Raw genomic sequence first — 20,347 nt, 5'->3', positions numbered from 1 at the left:
ATATTCATTAGAAAATGAACACACTCAATTCGTGCTCACAAAGTAAGTTAAACAAGGCTTGCCGTACAAATCAGTGCATTGTAATTGAAATGCTTCATTTGACGATATGAGCGCGCAACCGACAAGGGAGGGACAATACCCTGCTTGCAAGGGAGGGACAACACCTTCACAACAAATATACAAACGTAACACATGCTACATATTTTAAATGAAGAAAATAGCTATTAAGACCATATCAGGGAAACCAAAGAGGAATGTGGCACCAGCATACACTAGTGGTGGCAGCAGGAAATCAATGATTTTTCATTAACACAACAATGCCAAGCACTAATCGAAATCAGCCTAGGTGTTATAGAATTTGAAACACTTGCTACATAGCCAAGAACATCCAGGATTACCACAAAGAAAGCTAGATTCCTCTCACAGAAGGCAACGTGATACTTAATCTTTCATGGAACACCTGAAAACAAAAATATGATTGGAAACTTGAGAAAAAACTTCAAAAACTTGCCACACCCACGAGCAATTGAACCTCGGCCACGCGCAATGTCACATTGAAGACATGCACTATAACCATCTAAGCAAGTGTTCATTGTTTATAAAACAACACATTATAAGTTATTTCATATTTATATAAAGCTGAAAGAGCATATGATAATCAGTAAACCACAAATTTAAAAAGCCAGAGTCCAAGCAAAATCACCTGCATTCTAAATTACCACTTCCAGTTCTCGACGATGAAGCTTTCTTTGGAGACCTAACAACACCAGTCACTTGAACTGTTTCAGTACTACTAGTAATCCTAAAAACATTTAATTTCATTTCCAAACTCTTCAGAACCGAATGAGAACTGCCACCTTTGAACTATATACACCGACAACAAAATTCAACATATTAGCCAAAAAAATGACATAAGGACGCCACCCTTATCAAACAGAGCCCACACACTTCTTCTTCTCATTTTTTTACAAGCATTTTCTGCTAGGAATTTACATCACGACACCAAATCAAATTTATCATCCTTAACCTAACTGATTTAGGAACAAGTACATAACCTGTAAATCTTTAACCTAACTACATTTTTAACTATTATGTGCAGATACCAACTTAGAATAAATAAAAACTTACGATCTGAAGTTTAATGGTCTTTCCATTCTGCTCCACAGTGCGTATTTTCTACATGTTGCAAACAGGAGAATATTGTTGGTAAGTTATATTTATGCCAAAAGTAAGCTCAGAGGTAAGATCCCCACTTACAAAGTAAACTCCAATGGTGCTAATGTAACTTTGCAGATACGAGTCGTCCTGTACCATGAAGAAGAAAGATGTCAGGGCATACAGGTTGAAGTTGGAGAAGTGAAATACATAGAATTGAGGAAATATACATTGCACTCATCTGACAACCATTAAAATTCTACCAGACCGTAGTAATAAATTACACCAAATGTTAAAACTGGGCACTGTCAGAGTAAAAAATCACCAAAAAATGAGTTCTCTAACCTAAATGAGATATGGCACGAGATTCTTCACCGGAGAGATAACACTATATAATATACTCACGTCTACATAAACAAAATATAAGAAGATAACCCTCCAATCACAAGCCAAGTGTGGACGTATACTACAAGTGGAGCTGGGGTAGCCAGAGGCTACTGATAGAGATGTATCAATTTGTTTAAGTCTGCTAGATTTTAGATACGAGAGTCAATAAAGGGCTTTTGATGAATCCAATTAATTTGTTCCAAGGTGTGATGAAATAAGAACTGAAATATGAAAGATTAATTGGGATGACATGGGAACTGAGTCTTGGGCTAAGTTATTGAGTTTCTATCCACATAAAAAGTATCATTCACCACTCATTTAAATATAAAAAATAATGAAGCGTTAAAAATTAGAGTCATTTGTGATTTCCAAATCATCTAACATACAGAATCATCAAAATGATGTTCTAAAGAATATAATAGATTTACGAGAACTGAAGTTTCGCCAATATGATTAAACCTTGCCGCTGTTGTGCGAAACTCCAAATCAAGTGAAGCTTGAAATTGACATTAAACCCTAAAATCAATTTATGAGAACCTTCAATTAATCAAAAAAATAACCAAATTGAACAACCATTGTTTTTAATTTCAGAGAAATTGAGGGTTTTGAAATTAGGGGTTTCAAAATTCAAAGAGAGAGAGAGCGAGAGAGAGAGAGAGATCTGGACATACCAAACCAGTAATTATGGATGTGATTAAGACTCTTCGCCAATAGAGAAGTGTCACAGCTTTAAAAGAAGATGAAGAAGTTTTGGTGGGGGGAGGTTTGGGTTTCTTGTTCTTCTTCAAAAAAATGGAGGAGACGAGATCGATATAACTTTGTTACAAATTTACGAGAGCTGCCCTTTGAAGGTGCGTGACATAACACGTGCCTTAGTTCTGACGCCAACTAGGCATGGGTTTGTTTTAGAATAAATTTCAGAATTAAATCAAGTAAATTTTAGTATCTTTCTGACGATTTTCATCAATTGCAGACGCCAAATTACCGTCATAACATTTCTGACGCCAATATGCCATCACAATTCAAAAATGGCTAGTGTCACAAATGTGCTGTTATGGTGTAGTGATACGAATCGATTCCTGTGAGGAAAACAAGTTTCTCGCAAATAACTAACAAAATTAGAGTACTCAACCCTATAATATTTTTCCAAAGCATCCCATCTACGCTGTAAAATAACCTCTATCTTCGATTTGACTACAATATTCCACGAGAACTGAGCCTTCTCTACAAGTTTTGTGCTTGGAAAAATATGGTAATATTTTGAAAGGACGCACATAGCGATATGCCATCTACATAGATGCTTATGTGCATTAGGGAAAACTTTATCAGCGGCACTCATCAGGGCCAAGTCCCTGTCAGACATGATCACGGATGGGCTTCTGTCACCAAACAAGCCACTAAACTGATGCAGGGCTCACTCATAGTCGACTGTTGTTTCAGACTGAAATAGCACCTGACACACAGTGAAAGACTTCCACGTTGAACTCACCCCAACATACTGTACGAAAGGCCACCGATACCTATTAGTTTTGTAGGTAGCGTCTAACATGAAAACTATTGGAAAAATCCGATCTAGATGGGCCCATAACAACCCCATTATCTCATTGGTATTCTCATCCTCTCTCAACTCTTCAAAATAATGTTCTTTTGCTAACAACTCACGCAATCTCTGTAATTGTGTGAGACTGTTTATATCCAATATCCTCACCTTCTGCCTTGCAGTGTAGACTTGGGATATACTAGATATGTTTTCATGATACATATTCTTGATAGAATCTAAAATTTGTTTATGCTTTATTCCACACTTACTCATCTCTAACAAGTACTCGAACTCTGGAACGGTCAGACGAGTAGTAAATGCATGTCATTCAAGGGTCTTCGCCAATACATAGTTGTGAATACCATTTCTAACTTATATTTTCCAACTATCGACAGTGTCGCGTTGGAAAACACCTTTTAACTTAAATGGACATCCCGATTTCTTGGTTCCCGACTTTCTCTTATTATCCCTCCATTCGCCTTCTTTCTTGTGTGACCGATACACACCCGAGCATTCATAAGCCAAATTCAATCTTGCTACTCGGTTTCCCTTAGCATACTTCGACTTTTTAATTACCACAACCACATTAACTTGTTTTCCTCTAGCGGTTGCCCAACCAATTGCCTCGCTACATGTATGAAAGACCTAAACACATAAAAAACAATAACTATTATTAATACACTAATAAAATTACATTTAGAAAAAAAAAATGAAATCAATGCCTACTCCATCATACCTCTTTCGTAGTAAATATTTCTATTATGTCACTTAAAATCGGTTGATAATCCACGTCATTCGAGTTTGCAGATGATCAGTTCTTGGATCATGGCAAATGATCCTACATATATAATAAAACAAGAGTCTAAAGCAATTTGTATAATGAGGGATTTCAAAGTCACCAAAAAAAATGAACTTCTCACTAAATTTAGTCCAAACGACCTAGCCACATCGACCAATAGGGTCCCTAAACGACCTAGTGATGTAGTTCCATAGAGGGTCCAAACGACCCAACCATGTTGGTTGCTAGAGTCCCTAAACGACCCAGAGGTGTCGTTTGGGCTCGGGTTCTAAATGTTGTTGATTCATTCATTCAAGTGTTTTGTATTCATTCTAATCAATCATCTCTTGTAGATTCATTCATTTATTCAATCAATCAAGTGTTTTGTATTCATTCTAATAAAGTGTTACCACATTATTTAGGTTTGGTTGTCTTTATCGTCGACGATTTCTCGGCATCTCATTTGCTCGACTAGTCGCATCTTTTATTTCTTCAACTTCTTCACCTTCACCTTCAACATTTTTTGCCAATTCTTCACTTTCTATTGGTTGTTTTTCACCTTCAATATTTCTTCTATTTTCTCTTTCTCTAATTTGTTGTTGCACCTCAAGCATTACCTCAAATGCTTCTTCTTTATCTTCGTGTTTCATTTAGGATTTTGATTGGATTTTGATTGAGTATGAAAATTGTAAGGAGTAAATGAGAAACTTGAGTATTTGATTGAGTATGAAAAAAAGAGTAAGGAGTAAATGAGAAACTTGAGTATTCTATGTAGAGATATTTGAAATTTTGATATATTTCGAATAATTGAGTGAAATATGTTTGTAAACCCTAAACCCCAAACTAGTTTATTATTCACAATTGAAAAAAAAAAATGAAAAATAACAAGTTTAGATATAAAACAAATTATTATTTTAGATTTGGATAATTGAGTGAAATATATTTGAAATTAATTTTTTTTTATGTCGGTATGAAATTTGTAAACCCTGAACCCTAAACCCTATCTAAACCCCGAACTAGTTTATGATTCACAATTTGAAAAAGAAAATGGAAAACAACAAGTTTATATATAAAACAAATTATTATTTCGAATAATTGAGTGAAATATGTTGGTACGAAATTTGTAAACCCTAAACCCCCAAACTAGTTTACGATTCACAATTTGAAAAAGAAAATAAAAAATAACAAGTTTAAAGTTTAGATATAAAACAAATTATTATTTCAAATAATTGAGTGAAATATGTTGGTACGAAATTTGTAAATCCTGAACTCTAAACCCTAAACCCCAAACCCCAAATCGCAAACTAGTTTTTGATTCACAATTGAAAAAAAAAATGAAAAATAAAAAATTTAGATATAAAACAAATTATTATTTTAGATTTTGGCATGTTTGATTACATGTTTTAAATTGGTTATATAGATATTATGTCATAACAGATAAAGAGTGCAGAGTGTATGTAATTGTGTTGGTACAACTAATTGTGTTATTCCTAACCCAATTTTTTAAATCGGATTTCAATTTTGCTAATTCAATTGGGATGTGTTGATAATTGATCATTACTAATTCAATTTTGCAGATCATTGTTTAAATAAATTATTGTACAATTATGATCAATTAATGATTTATATTATAAGAAAAGTGTTCGGTGTTTATGTATAAGAAAAGTGTAATTGGTGTTTATGTAATCAATTTTTATTGGTTAATCCGGCTAATTATTGGTTAATAAGGAATTTCCTTGGTTTAGAACTTCTCAATTATTTTAGTTCAAACGACTCCCCCTTGTCGCCCCATAGAAGCCCCAAATGAGTCAGCCATACCGCTTACATGTGATAACAAACGACATGGTCAGACCGTTCCATGGAAAAAACAGAGAGCTCTATCTTAAACGATATGGGTAAGTCGTTTGAGTGTACACTCAAACGATATGGTGGTACCGTTTGAATGTACACTCAAACAGCACGCTTAGACCGTTTCATAGAGATTCCAGAGAGCCAATTCTCAAACGACAAGCTCAGATTGCGTGCATGTACAATAGAACGATATGACGAGACTGTTTGAGTGTACACTCAAACGACCCGAGGGTTTCGTTATGGCGAGACCGGTTGAATTGGTTGTTAGGCTTAGGCTTTGATGACAAACTTGTAATATGACAATCTTAGAACGACATGGCGAGACCGTTTGAGTGTACACTCAAACGACCCGAGAGTTTCGTTATGGCAAGACCGGTTGAATTGGTTGTTGGACTTGGACTTTGATGATAAACTTGTAATATAGCAACCTTGTAAATTTTTTTTTTTTTTTTGGGTTGCCCAATCCAATTTGATTAGTGCCCAATTAAACTACCTAGAAAAAAAGGCCATGGGATCTACAAAGATCTTAACCAGACTGGGAAAACAGTTGTCCCGTCCAGGAAAACACCATGCAGCCTGAATTATGCAATCAAATGCTTTATTGCGCTAGTTTTGTAGCACAGCAGTACAGCACAAGCCAAGGGAGTTTGCAGGATTTCACAAATTATGCAGTTCACTGAATGTGTAATGCCTAATGTGTGGTGAAACCCTCTTCAAGGCTTCAAGCAATGCTATAGTTTGTGTTGTGATCCTGAAACTTGATGCCATCATAATATCCAATTATACTGGCAGATGTTTGGACTTTTTGGATGTTCACCAAAACTTCGTACTGGTAATCTTATCATGAATTTGCTCCATATCTTCTATCAGTACATTTCTCAGCACATTCCGTTAAATATAAATCTTATTTTGAGAATCAAACCACAAAAAGTAACGGAAAAAATAAAAGCAAATTCACAAAATAGTAATACTGGGTATCAGCGTAATTTACAGCGTGACTAAATGCCTCCCTCACACATTGGCTCTTATAATTAAACATTGTATACTACATGACTTGGTTTGATATGATTCCAAAATTCAACTTTGAGAAAACAAAAACCCGGTAATTAGAAGACTCATTGTTTCTCCTGCTGGTCGTTGTTACCAGCTCCAACGCTTTCCAAGGGCGGCAATGTCTACACAGTTAATGAAAACTCAACTAACTAACAGTAAGTATAAATGTAGCTAGCATGAGATGAATTAGGCATTTTCACAAACGTATGTTAGGCAGCATTGAGTGAAAAGGGTACCAGATCAGGCTTGAAGATGTTGTGGACGACAGACGCACCAGCAAGAAGTGAAGCAATGACCACGACACACGACCATCCAAGGGATGGTGTTCCTGTCGGTTGCTTCCCTCCTCCGAATTTGTGATTCATTTGATCTCTTTGCTTTCGACAAATTCGAAAAAATAGTTCACTCGTTTTCTAGCTCAAGAGGTAACCAGATTCCTAAGTTTAACCCACTTTAAAGCCCAACCTAGGCCCCATTTCTTGAACCTGGACTTTAAGGTGGGCCATATCCATAGTTTAGCCCAAATGAGGATAGGCGCGTTTTTTAACCTGTATCTAATTTTCGCGTTCACTCAGACTGCAAATTCCTTTCTTGGATCTTTCTCTTGTTAAATTCGTTGGATAACATTATCTTATTGATTGTTGACTCAATGATAACAAAAATGCTTATTATCGTACGAATCACGTTTTGACTTAAGGTTGACTTAATTTTTATATGTGGAAGGTTTATGTTATCACCACGTACACTGGTACACACTTTGCTTCCTTGACTTCACCTCAAGTTCTTAACTTCCACAGAGATACAACCGAAAGAAAATCAAGGCCAGCTTCCAGTAAAATGTCATGTATGATACGGATACCATGTAGATTGTAATGTTAGTTCAAAATATTTATATTTTTTTCTTTAAATAGACTAAGGAAGTAGCCATGGACGTTCACAGTACAAACACGGAAGATTATTCTTGTCACCTATGTCGGTTAACTTATATAATATGTGGTTGTATCATGTACAAGTTTCTATATATACTAAGTTGATCTCTCTGTTGTTCATGACTTAGCAAGTTACTAGCAGAGATAACATCAATATACCGTGATTTTGAACCTAAATAAATTTTTCGGATTTTTTGTCCAAGAAATAACTGCATCCATATATTTGTTTCAACTTTTTGCGTTGTGATCTAAATCACTATTAGTGATGTCCAGAAAGCTGGTTTTCATTTGATTTTTTTGAGCCGCCTTCGTTCCTTGGATTGGTAATTTCCATAAGCTTGTACACCAATATATGATGCTGAATGTTATTCTAGCTAGCTTGCTTTTATTTGATTACAATATTGGACGCATGTTGAAACAAAATTAAAAAGAAAAAATATATGTTTTTTTCATGTTATATATATGATAAAAAAAACATACGTAGTTGTCCATGTGTGCAGACATATAACGTGTGAAGTAAACATGCGCATGTATGCGCGCTATGTCTTTTGGAATATATGTGAAACATAGATAGAACTGATTTTGAATTTGATGTTGATTGCAGGACAACGTAGCTTTGGCATAGAACCACCATATAAGTTCGATCATCTATCATATATAGTGGTGTAAGTTGCTATTGCATGCGCAAGACTGCTACTCTCTAAAAGGCATGCTTTTAACGAATATAAAGAATTTTAGCCACGATCACAATCTTATCCTAGAGCACGATAAAACACCTTATAAATGTGATGGTTGTAAGGAACCTGGGTGGGGACCTAGATACAGATGTGAAGAATGTAACTATGATCTCCACATGGATTGTGCATTAGCTTCCGGTTCTTTGTCTCACTCTTTCTACGAAAATTGTACTTTCGAGTTCCTTGAAAGTGCACCTAGTAGGTGTGACAGATTTTGTGATGCTTGTACAAGGGACATCCAAGGGTTTGTGTACCACTGCCACAAAACTGGATATGACTTGCATCCCTGTTGTGCTAATCTACCGTATATTTTACAAGGCGACGGGTTGGAACTACATCTCAATGAGAACATATCGTCAAAGTGTGTTAAGTGTCGACGTACAAAACTTTGGGGTAAGATCAAAGGCTGGTCATACAGATCCACAGATAAGGAGTATCATATTCATGTGGGTGTGTGAAAGATATGGTTGTTGAGAACTGGAAGAAAGGGTACTTCAGCGAGATTGAGATTAATAACTTAGCAATGGAAATCACTGCGGTTCCCAATCTCCAAATCACACAACAAAGTGGTTCGAGTGGAAGGGTTAGTAAGTATTCGAAGATTGCAAAACTAGTCCTAAAGCTAATAGTCTCTATTATTAGTGGAGATCCAACGACTGCATTTACGTGCTTAATTGGGTCCTTACTTTCACAGTGAGACCATCGTGCTCTTCCTGATATGGGGTTGTGGTATCTAATGAAGGCTACCGCATAATTTGTTAATTGTATCCGTGTTCAGAGTGATTGCTTGCTTGTCTGTAATATGTGAATAAGTACGTCTGAATCTACTTCAGCTTGTACATTAATAATTACTTCGAATTGTATTTGATATATTTATGGTGAATAAATTAAATTTGTCAACCCTCTCGTGTGAGAGACTTTTTGCTCCCACAGGTTTTCCCTCCAAGCTAAGCGCTCTAAGCCCAGCAATACATGCATAAACTCACTGTTCTAAAAATCGGTCTAGGCGGCCTAGGCGGTCTCTAGGTGCTAGGCGGTGCCCAACCGACTCGTCTAGGCCCTAGTCATTTAAAAAATCGGTGGACAGACTAGGCGGGTCTAGGCGGACCGATTAGGCGGTCTAGGCGGTCCAGTCAAGTTTTTTTTTTTTTTTTGAATGATTAAATGTCGAAAAATAAAGGCCTTTGTAGGTTTAAGATTTGAATGAGTTTAAAATACTTAAGTCTAATGTAAATTATATGTCATTATAACAAATAGTATGTTTTTATATAAAGTCAATATTCCTCAACTATTACGCATTTTTGTAATAAGGATTTTTGTTTGTGTTTATTTTTTGAGTTATGGTAAATGATTTTCTTCATTTCTTGTAGTATATGTATGTATTACTATATATATTAGGAAAAAAAAAACCACCTAGCACCTAGTCCATCTAGACACTTCCTAGAAGGCCTAGGCGCTAGGCGTTCTCCCACCGCCCGACTACCGCCTAGCGTTTTTTAGAACATCAAGATAAACTAATAAACCAATCCCACTACAATAGGAAATAGGAAGTGTGTGTGTTTGTTTTTACTGGATAAGAAAAAATTGTATTAATGAAACTAGAAAGTACAGTTACAAGGAGTTTGATCTATTAGCTAAAAGTTTTGAAATAATTTTATAAACAAAATTGCAATGGCTGATAGGTCTAAATTTTGAAATATGTTAAGGAGAGGAAATTTTAGGAATTAAAGAAATACCATAAAATAGTGTATCCTATCCAAGGGGCATCTGTTAAGGGTAGGAATATAGGGGATAACATAGGCCTTGCTAGTGAGGTGTTTTACAACATGAATAACATGTATAAGAAGAAGGAAGGCTGGGTACGTAGCTTTAAAACTTGATATGACTAAGGCTTATGATAGAGTAGCGTGGTCTTTTCTAAATAATATTTTGAAAAACTTGGTTTTTGTGAAAAATGGAGAACTTTTATTAATTAATGTTTATCTTCTGTTTCTTTTAAAGTGCTCCTTAATGGTTCTCCCTTGGAACAGTTATTCCCTCGAAGGGGATTGAGACAAGGGGATCCTTTATCTCATTATCTCTTTATTTTTATTTCTGAAGCTCTTTCTCGCATGATTAATAAAGCTGAAAATGATCATGCTGTACATGGTATTAAAATTAGGAAGGATGCTCCTCCCATTGCTCATTTACTATATGTTGATGATTTACTGTTTTTCACTAAAGCTTCTTTAAGTGAAACAGGTATTCAACATCTACTAGTAACAATAATAATATATCTACTTTACATTATCATATAAGTAACACCGCTCAAATACCTGATTATGTAAATATTAGGTTTGACGCTGCTTTCAATAAGAGATCTCTGTCAGGATCTGTTGCTGCTATGGCTAATTGGAATCAAGAAGGAGCTTTACTTGCTGCTGCAGTGAGGAGATTCACAGCAAAGTCAACAGAGGAGAGTGAACTTCTTGCGTACCGAGGTGCTTGATGAAAGTCTGGCGCTTAACACTTAAGAGGAGGAAAATTTCTTTTTGAGGGGGACAACATCAACGTTATCAACAGTTTGAGCTCCCAGAAGTCTAGTATTGCTTGGTTTTTACAAAGCATTACGAAAACAATTATCAGAACTGCTAATAAGTTTAAGTTTTCATATTTTAGATGGTTAAGAAGATATTTTAATGGTGAAGCTCATGATCTAGCTAAATGGGCTTATAGTTCCTATGACATGAGTACTTTACCAAAGTGTTGCTCAAACTTTCAGTGTACCCTATAATTCTATATTATATAAATGTGTGACTTGTAGCGAAAAAAAAAAAGTTACAAGGAGTTTGGGATGGTTGTATGCAATACACACCATCCTTAGATCATTCAAATCTATAGTACTTCATTCCACGAACCTCCCATTTATACAACCACAGGTCTCCCTTCATACACCAAATAAAAAATCCTTGTCAAGACTCGCACCAAATTTTGCTGCCAAGTCTGGTGCAAATTCCCCTTCTCTCCAAGTGAGAGATCAAGCAATAATTCATTCTAGTTTTGCATTATAGCCATCTAGCAATAAGGTTCCATGGGATGTTGCTCGAGGCAAAGGCCTTCACTGCAGGCATTGAGTTCGATTCAATCCATAGAGAGCACCAATTCTGAGCAATAGCCACCTCCACTGTTCAACTATAGCGTTGCATTCAGCTATATAGTTTGTTGCCACCACCTATTCCCTTAGCCAGCACCATAAGAATTAAGCAATTAATAGTTCTGAAAACAGAACCTATGCCAGCGTTGCCTGGATTACCACGTGAGGCACCGTCAGAGTTAATCTTGATGATGTCGCCATGAGGAGCCAGCCACTCACATTCTATCATCTTTGGAGCTCTACCTAACTTGATCAGAACACCCCAGTTCATTGCAACTTCTTTGTCATATCCATTATCCCACATGTGGCCTTTAGAAAACTGCCTTACATAGCTCACTTGACTTGAAATGAATATTTGACATTTACTTAGAGATACCATCTCCTCTTTGAAACAGATTTTGTTCCTATGCTTCCATAACGACACCATGCCAGCTACCACACTTGTATTCCACAAGTCTTTTGTTAAACTACTCGTATTTCTCAACTAATTCACTACCGCATTGAAGCTGTTGAAGTCTGCTCGTGTCTTAAACTTGGAGGCTACCCAGTTCCACATATGTTTGGCAAATGGACAGTGCCATAAAATGTGGTTTAAATCTTCTGCATTGCTTGTGTCATGTGTTTTTCATTCCCTTAGCCGAAAACTCCAGTTGAGTTGGCCAGCTTCGAAAACTATGCTATAGATGTATGGACTGTTTTCATACCCTTTAACCTCATATATATTAGACTTTCTCAGTTTGATGAGGAAGATGAGGAAATCATGATTTGAATTGATCAGCTGAACCCATTTGGGTTAGATCAAGCGCTTTAAGCCCAACAATACACGCATATATATACCAATAAACCAATCCAACTACAATAGGAAGTGGATTGATCTTGTGTTTTTCCCTTAGCTGAAAACTCTAGTTGAGCTGGTTAGCTTCGAAAACTATGTTATAGATGTATGAACCGTTTTCATACCCTCTAACCTTATATATATATATATGTTCCGTTTACCATACTTTTTATACTGTAGTTTATACCACACCCCCTTACAAGATGAATTAAGTGCTAAAAATTTATGGATGTGATCTACTAACCATAGATAACATCTCCACAAAAATTCATCTCTTTTGGAAATCTATAACCTAGTTAAAAATTGTTGTAAACTTTGATTTTTTTTTTAATGGTTCAGATATTTCAATTTTGCAATCATCTTTTGACATACTTAAACATTATCAAATGATGTGAAATTTCATAGAGGTGATCTTTATGGTTAGTTGAACACATCCACAAAAAACTAAGATATAATTCACGTTGTAGGTAAAGGTGTGGGGGCATGGTATAAACTATGGTATAAAAAATATGGTAAACGGAACCTGCTCGATATATATATATATATATATCGTTTGAACTCATGATATCATGATTTGAATTGATCGGTTGAACTCATTTGGGTTGTCTATGTACCCTTATTGGGGGATCAAGCCGCGTCGTCATTGTTCTCCCCTCTTTTCTCTCTTTTTTCCAGCTGACGCCTGATAAAAGGAAAAACGATAGTTTTACCTATGAATAAGTAATTAAACTCAAATGTAAGTAAAACTAAATGGTTTTCTTATTGCTAAATTATCAAAGTTATCTATTCTCGTTATCAATGCAATATTTGGATAGAGAATTCGTTCCACTCCTAGCTCGTTTAAAATGTAACGTTTCCTAGTTTATGTATCCTAACAAAATCGTGAGAGTAATGGATTTGAATTTAACTACGATGGTGAATTAACTAATCAAGATGTGATAAATGAAATGATGGCAGTTCAATACTAAAATGACAATATGAGAAGGAATTAGGGGAATTTGATTCCACCTTGATTCGACTTAATAAACTAGCATAAAACTCGTTGTAATCCTAATCTTTACGTTTTCACGTAAAAGTTGGATATTTATAATCCCTAATTATTCATTGTAATCTCTACCAACTAATAACTAGCATGTGAAGCAATCAAACTCATTCTCATAGTGAACTAATTACTTTCTAGAGTAGAATAGAACATTACAACTATATCTACGCTAACAAAAATCAAGTCATCATTAAGGCTTCCTCAAACCCTTCTAATGGAGGTTTAGTCTTGAGTCATTAAACTATCATTTCTGAAATAAGAACAATAAGAACAAGACATTATTGAATGAATAACAATTATTTTATTAATCTAATGAACAATAGTCTAATGATTCAAAATGAATTAAAACTAATTTAGAATTTGAGTTTATAACTAACTAATTATGAAATTAAGACAAACTAAAACTTTTTTTTTTTAGATAAGCACAGACATCTGATTGAATAATCGGGGTAATTTAGTGCAGAAGCCAACAAATTGAGAGCCACATATTCAAAGATATTAATATCGGGATACTACATTGGGGTCATTTTTGCTGCAATTTTTCCTACGCTGAGTTTGCTTCCGGCCGAGTAGAAAAACGACACGTTTCAATAAATAACAGCTCCAAAATTCATTCCGTTTCTCAACCAAAAAGTCAACATATTTTTATTCTTAGTACTGCACTGCACTGTTGCTGCCCTATGCTAGCCTAGTAAAAGACAAAACAAAAATAACCAAAACAAAACTAGCAAAAGGACAAAATAAAAATTGAAACTGGACAGAAGAGTGGAGGACTTCGTTGTTTGTTTTTTTTTAAAGTGATTAAACTGTTTAAAGTGTAGCCGTCTCTATTAGCGCTTTAGTGCGCGCCTTATTAAAGTGAGGTGTGCAGTAATTAAAAAAAATGAAATTAAAATTTTATATAACATAATTTATCATGATTTTATAACCAAACAATATAATCAATTTTATAAAATTGTAAACATGTCAACCACTCAGCAACACCCGTAAAAATCACAAATCGTTTTGACAGTAGTCAGTAAAAACGTAAGTAATATGTAAAAAGTGTACTAAAAAAAAAAAAAAAAAAAATTGTAAATGATGATGATAAGGTGTGTGTTTTTCCACGCCTGGACTACACTGACTTTAAACCATTATGGGTAAGGTCTAGTGGTGAATATTATATTAATCCAATGATAAACCATATTCGTTTATTCTCGTTCAAGATTTCAAAATTCTTGAAATTCCGACAACTTTAAAACCGTAATTATGGTTGATTTTAAAATTTTGCAGGAACTAACATTGACCTTAATTTTTCGATATCTCTAAAAACCGAAATATTCAGTGGAATTCCGATATTCCGTTTCAAAAGAACTATAATCATATCGTCTCTTTTTCATTTTTTTTTATTTATAAAAATTTTACCATTTTTTCATTTGAGTTTGATATGAACAATTGTATATCTATTAATGGTTATCAAGTTACCCGAGTAGAGTATTATAAGAAAGACAACTCTATGCGGCGAAACAATTGTTATCAAACACACATCTTATATTTAAAATTAACATATGTCGAAAATACAAATCCAAATTCAATAGTCTTAAAGAATATATTACTAAAATTACTGAAAAAAGAGAGAGAATGTATTACTAAAGGGCCACGGTATTGACACCCTCATAAATGGGACTAGCACCCCTTTAACCAATTCAAAGGTATTAGCACCATTCCATTAAATACACACAAAACACTAACGGCAAGCACCTGCCGCAGGATCGCACAAATATTGTTTTCCAATTTTGTCGAAATTCGGGGTGTGACAAATTGAGACTCAAAGTTTGAAGCTAATCACATACTTAAATATTTTGGGACTTAGCTATTGTTTTTTTTTTTTTCTTTCGTGTAGTATCACTTATAATGGGTGAATTCTGGCAATATTTGTTGCGAGACATAAAATGAAACAAATGTGGCAAAGTATATTTTTATTTTATTTTTTCAAAAAAAGGCAACTCTTCGTGGCGAAACATTGTTATCAAACATACCATGTATATTTAGACAGGGAGTGACTCTCAAGGACAAAAATGTCGAAAAAGTAACTCTCAAAGACACCTTTTTATTTTTGTAACTCACAAGGACGGGGTAGATGAAAGGTCAAGTATACCCTTGACGCGAAATAAAAAACAGATCGGGTAGATGAAATGTCAAGTATACCCCTTACGCAAAATAATTAACGTCCCGGCCCAAACGAAACGACCCGGTGTATTTAGTATGAATATTCAATGTTCATACCCATACCCAATCAATGTTCATACCCAAGGACTATAAACATTTAATGTTTATGTATGGACATTGAATGTTCATGTATGGACTATGAACATTCAATGTCTATACATGAACATTCAATGTTCATACCCAAATGAATGTTTGTTCATAGTAAAATGACAGAAAGGGTAAAATCGGAAAATATTTATTTTAAATTCGGGTCATTTGTCCTTGATGATTATTTTCACGGAAAGGTATAACTGACATTTTAAAAAAATATAAAAAGGCGGGGCCTACTTATTTTGTCCTTGAGGGTTACTAATTTTGAAATAGTGGGTTCATAAGTTACTTTTCCCCAAAATTTGTCCTTGTGAGTTACTCACAAAAAACCGTGTCCTCTAGATTTTATTTTCCCCAAAATTGGGCATTGGGACCAATTTCTTGATATTTAAATGAGATTTGTAACTCAATGATATTGGCGGGGGTTTAAGCCTCACACCTCTGGTATCATTATTCATATGTTTTACCAATTTTGCTAGTTTGCACTTGTATTTAATTTTAATTTTTGATTAGTTAACTTATGTCGAGAAAACAAACCCAAATTCAATATAATGGTCTTCAAGAATGTATTTAACTATTATTAATTTTTTACGTTTTGGAACACTTTTTTGTTTTTATTTTTCATTTACTTAATATTATTTTTTGACGTGACTTTTAAAAATGGTCCACTATTAGAACTATGACTATTTTAAAATTGTATATTATTATTATTATTATTTTAGTTATACATAGTTTTATGTTTTAATTCATTAATTGGGGCAAATCACAATTCACAAAATGCTTTTAAAGAACTCTAAATGTTTGGGTAAATTTGGGGCTTTGGGCGTGAGACGTGGGACAGCTACACACCATTTGTTTGGTTTCTTTCTAGAAGAACTTTCTATCAAAACATTTTTTTGTATGGTGGGCTTGTGGTGGCATGTATAAACTGGACACTGACAAAGTCAAACGTAACATTGATTCCCTCTCATGTGAAACAGATTCAAATTTTGATTCCGTTTCAATGACCACGTGGTAGTATTGGATTCGGCCAGAAGCAAACCGAGCGTCGTAAAAAAAAGCAAAAATGAGGCCCATTTTGTGGGGCACGTAATTTTACATATTACTTACGTTTTTATTGACTACTGTCAAAACGATTTGTGATTTTTACGGGTGTTGCTGAGTGGTTGACATGTTTACAATTTTATAAAATTGATTATATTGTTTGGTTATAAAATCGTGATAAATTATGTCATATAAAATTTTAATTTCATTTAATAAGGCGCGCACTAAAGCGCTAATAGAGACGACTACACTTTAAACAGTTTAATCACTTAAAAAAAAACAAACAACGAAGTCCTCCACTCTTCTGTCCAGTTTCAATTTTTATTTTGTCCTTTTGCTAGTTTTGTTTTGGTTATTTTTGTTTTGTCTTTTACTAGGTTAGCATAGGGCAGCAACAGTGCAGTGCAGTACTAAGAATAAAAATATGTTGACTTTTTGGTTGAGAAACGGAATGAATTTTGGAACTGTTATTTATTGAAACGTGTCGTTTTTCTACTGGGCCGGAAGCAAACTCAGCGTAGTAAAAATTGCAGCAAAAATGACCCCATACTACATTAGCAAGCTCAGCTTAGTCACAAGTCACGACAAGAGAAAACCCAATCACGAAAAGAGGACGCAGCAGAACATCTGTCCAGTCATCAAAGTACAACCTCGAGATATACTCGTCAGTTCACACTAGCTTCAAAACTAACCCTCCCCAATGTCAGGACTCAAATCTCCATAAGAAACCAGACCCCTGTTCCCAACTGGAGAACTGGATCTAGATCTGCTAGGAGACTGTAGCTCTGCCTTTTCAACAGGCTTGCGGGGACTGCCATCAGCAGAGGAAGCAGACCTGGATAAGCTTCTGCTCCTTGATCTCGACGGAGACTTTGATCTTGACCTTGAACGTTTCTTATCTGAAGGGTGGCTTTCACCTCCACGGGGGCCAAGTCGTGACTGGAGCCTCTCACTCACTGAAGACCGTCCATCAACTGAACTTCGACTATGTCTTGGGCTCCGGCTATGATCCCTGACACGGCCGTTAGAATGACGTGGGCTGCGGGAGATGCTTCTACTTCGACTTCTCCTGCTTTGGTATCTGGCGGGACTCCTGCGTCTAGGTGGACTCCAGATCCGTCTTAGTGGCGAGCGTTCACGATAACCTCTATAGCCAGAATACCTATCCCGGTTTCGTTCTTGAATATTCCTTCCTCCATAACGGTAGGGCCTAGGAGGTGAACGCTCAGGAGATGGAGTCCGATATTTACGTGCAGAAGCATAACGCTCAGTGAAGCCACGCCCTCTTCTTATACGTTTCGGATTGCCATCTGGAGAACGACTTCTAGACAAACTCCGGCGACTACTAGCAACAGGAGGCTCAGGGGCTTTACGGGGAGGGCTCCTTCTTGGACTCCCTGAATAACTTCTATTGGTTTGCCTGTTGTATCGTCCAGCTGGACTGATACTTCGCAACCTCGAACTTTTCCTCGGACTTCTTCTGGGACTAGTACCTGAACTTCTCCTTGGGCTAGTACTTTGGTACCTTTTAGGAGTTGGACTCGAACTCCTGGATTTGCTAGACTCATTGTCTGAATCAGGGTATTTATTTGCAATTTTATCCGATTTCATTTCTGTGTCGTGCCCATTGTTCAGATGATCTCCTTTTTCTTGGGCAAACTCACCCTCTTCATGTGATGAATCGTCTTTAGCAAGCTTCAGTCCATCTTTCTTTTGCTGATCAATATCTGCTTTTCTAGAGATTGGCTGAGGTGGATGCTTGTCTACGGCGGGATCTTCGGAAGATTTTATCTCATCACGCAAAGAATTTATGAAGGCTGCAGGAGCAGATTCTTGAGGATGAGCTACGTCATCATCAGATTCGCTGATGCCGCTATCAGTCTCCAAATCACTTGAGCTATCAGAACCCCTTTTAGACTTGCGTTTTGATCTTTTATTGTGGCGTCTTCTCCTCCTCTCCCTTCGCACATCCCACTTTTTCCTACCACGTCTATGGCTATTTGTTTTTGATGTTTTCTTCCTCCTACGCCTTCCATCACTAGAGCTTGAGTCTGATGGCGAAGAATCAGAATCACTAGAAGAAGAATAGGAATCAGAACTCGAGTCATCCGAGCTTCCGGAAACAGATAAAGAGTATCTCCTTTTGCGCTTCTTCTTTCGGTCCTTCAGAGATTTTTTGTGTCTAGTCGTTCGTAACCAAGTATTGAATTAAAAAAAAACTTAGTTTATAAATTGTAACCAAGTATTGAATTAAAAAAAAACTTAGTTTATAAATTATCTAACTAAGTAACTAAGTAACTTAAGAGCTAAGCCTTAGTCCTCTTTATATAGAAGAGGCTAGATCCACAATTTCATGCATGGGCTTAGGAGCCATGTTTTGGGCCGAAAAATCGAGCCCAAAATTTCATCACTTCAGTTCATAAAGGGGTTTTCAGTTGGAAATGACTTCAATAGTCTTTTCATTCACTTTTGCTCTTCTGATTGGATCAAAGCTTAGACCAATAGAAAGTTTGTTCCGAGCCGGTTATTTTGGCGTATGGTAGGTCTAATTCCGAGGTCTCAGTCCAAAGATACAGCTTTCGGAAGTTCTGCCCGTGTTGACTTTGACTTTTCAGCTTTGTCCGGGCTTTAAAAATGCCTTTTCTCCTTGAATCTAAGACTTTAATCATAGCATTTCTTAGCAACCAACCTTTGCTCCTTTATCTTGCAAAATGGATGCATTTCTGCACATAATTGGCTATAATGCCTGAAATATATAAAAACACGTAAATAACAATAACTCTTGTTTATTAATCACATAATTGGTCTAAAAGCAATATTGTTAAGGGCTGAAAACTACTGATTTTGGGTTCTTATCAACGCCTCAATTAAGAAACCCTCTTCTTTTTCCTCTCCTCCCTTTTACCCTAATTCTTTATGGGCTTTATACCACATCCCCTTCTTTTCTCAGCCCTTGATCTTTATTTATTATCTCATGGTCCAAACGCTGTCCACTTGTCTCTTCCAACCTTTCGGTTATGTTTAAGTGCCTTCTTTTTATAGAAGTGTTATACTCATGCGGCTATTATACATGTGATGTTAGTGGTCATAAATATAGCTACTACATTTGTGGGGCGACCAACTTTTTGGAAGCTGGGGATCCCAAGGAGCCATCGTCTTTCACTGCCCAAGTGACCAACTCCGTCCAAGCTTATGCTTAGCCGGTGCCACTTCTCATATATTTTCAAACTGAGATAGACATGTTATTAAACGTTGTGCATCTCCCTTTATGAATCCATCATCAATTTCAATTTCGAAGTGATTAAATCAGACTGTTAAGTTTAAAGTGTTTGTGGATGGCTCATCTCACCTTGCGCTAAGCATATAGTGGACATCCTGTATCCACCCTATTGAATGGGTAACACGTCTGGGACGATTTGACAAGCAACATTAATTACCAATTACTATCAAACAACACACCAACTTGTCCATGAACCTCTAATAGTCCAACCATAGACACCTCTACCATGCCCCATGTGTGTGGCCGTGAATACTCTAATTTCCCTGGATATTTGATTCCGACAGA

At 36.0% G+C, this 20,347-nt stretch overlaps 1 protein-coding gene and 2 long non-coding RNA genes across 3 annotated transcripts; 1 reads left to right on the top strand and 2 right to left on the bottom strand.

The window, feature by feature from the left end:
• Positions 1–296: 296 nt before the first annotated feature.
• LOC147488859 (uncharacterized) lies at positions 297–1,389 on the bottom strand. Its single transcript, XR_015200809.1, has 4 exons — positions 1,258–1,389; positions 1,129–1,176; positions 704–864; positions 297–460 (listed from the first exon to the last, which is right to left on the bottom strand). It is a non-coding gene; the product is annotated as an uncharacterized LOC147488859 (long non-coding RNA).
• Positions 1,390–7,812: 6,423 nt separating this feature from the next.
• LOC147488858 (uncharacterized) lies at positions 7,813–9,257 on the top strand. Its single transcript, XR_015201885.1, has 2 exons — positions 7,813–8,016; positions 8,298–9,257. It is a non-coding gene; the product is annotated as an uncharacterized LOC147488858 (long non-coding RNA).
• A 7,981-nt stretch (positions 9,258–17,238) lies between these two features.
• On the bottom strand, positions 17,239–19,052 carry LOC147488857 (uncharacterized). The gene has a single exon (XM_086573089.1). It carries the CDS (start codon positions 18,391–18,393, stop codon positions 17,470–17,472), a length of 924 nt encoding a protein of 307 aa, XP_086429215.1. The 5' UTR covers positions 18,394–19,052; the 3' UTR covers positions 17,239–17,469.
• Between the last annotated feature and the right edge of the window lie 1,295 nt (positions 19,053–20,347).

Source organism: Coptis chinensis, chromosome 7 (assembly GCF_015680905.1).
Source record: "Coptis chinensis isolate HL-2020 chromosome 7, ASM1568090v1, whole genome shotgun sequence".
NCBI lineage: Eukaryota > Viridiplantae > Streptophyta > Magnoliopsida > Ranunculales > Ranunculaceae > Coptis > Coptis chinensis.
The sequence above is the reverse complement of the archived record's forward strand: the minus strand, read 5'-3'. Positions and strand labels throughout refer to the sequence as shown.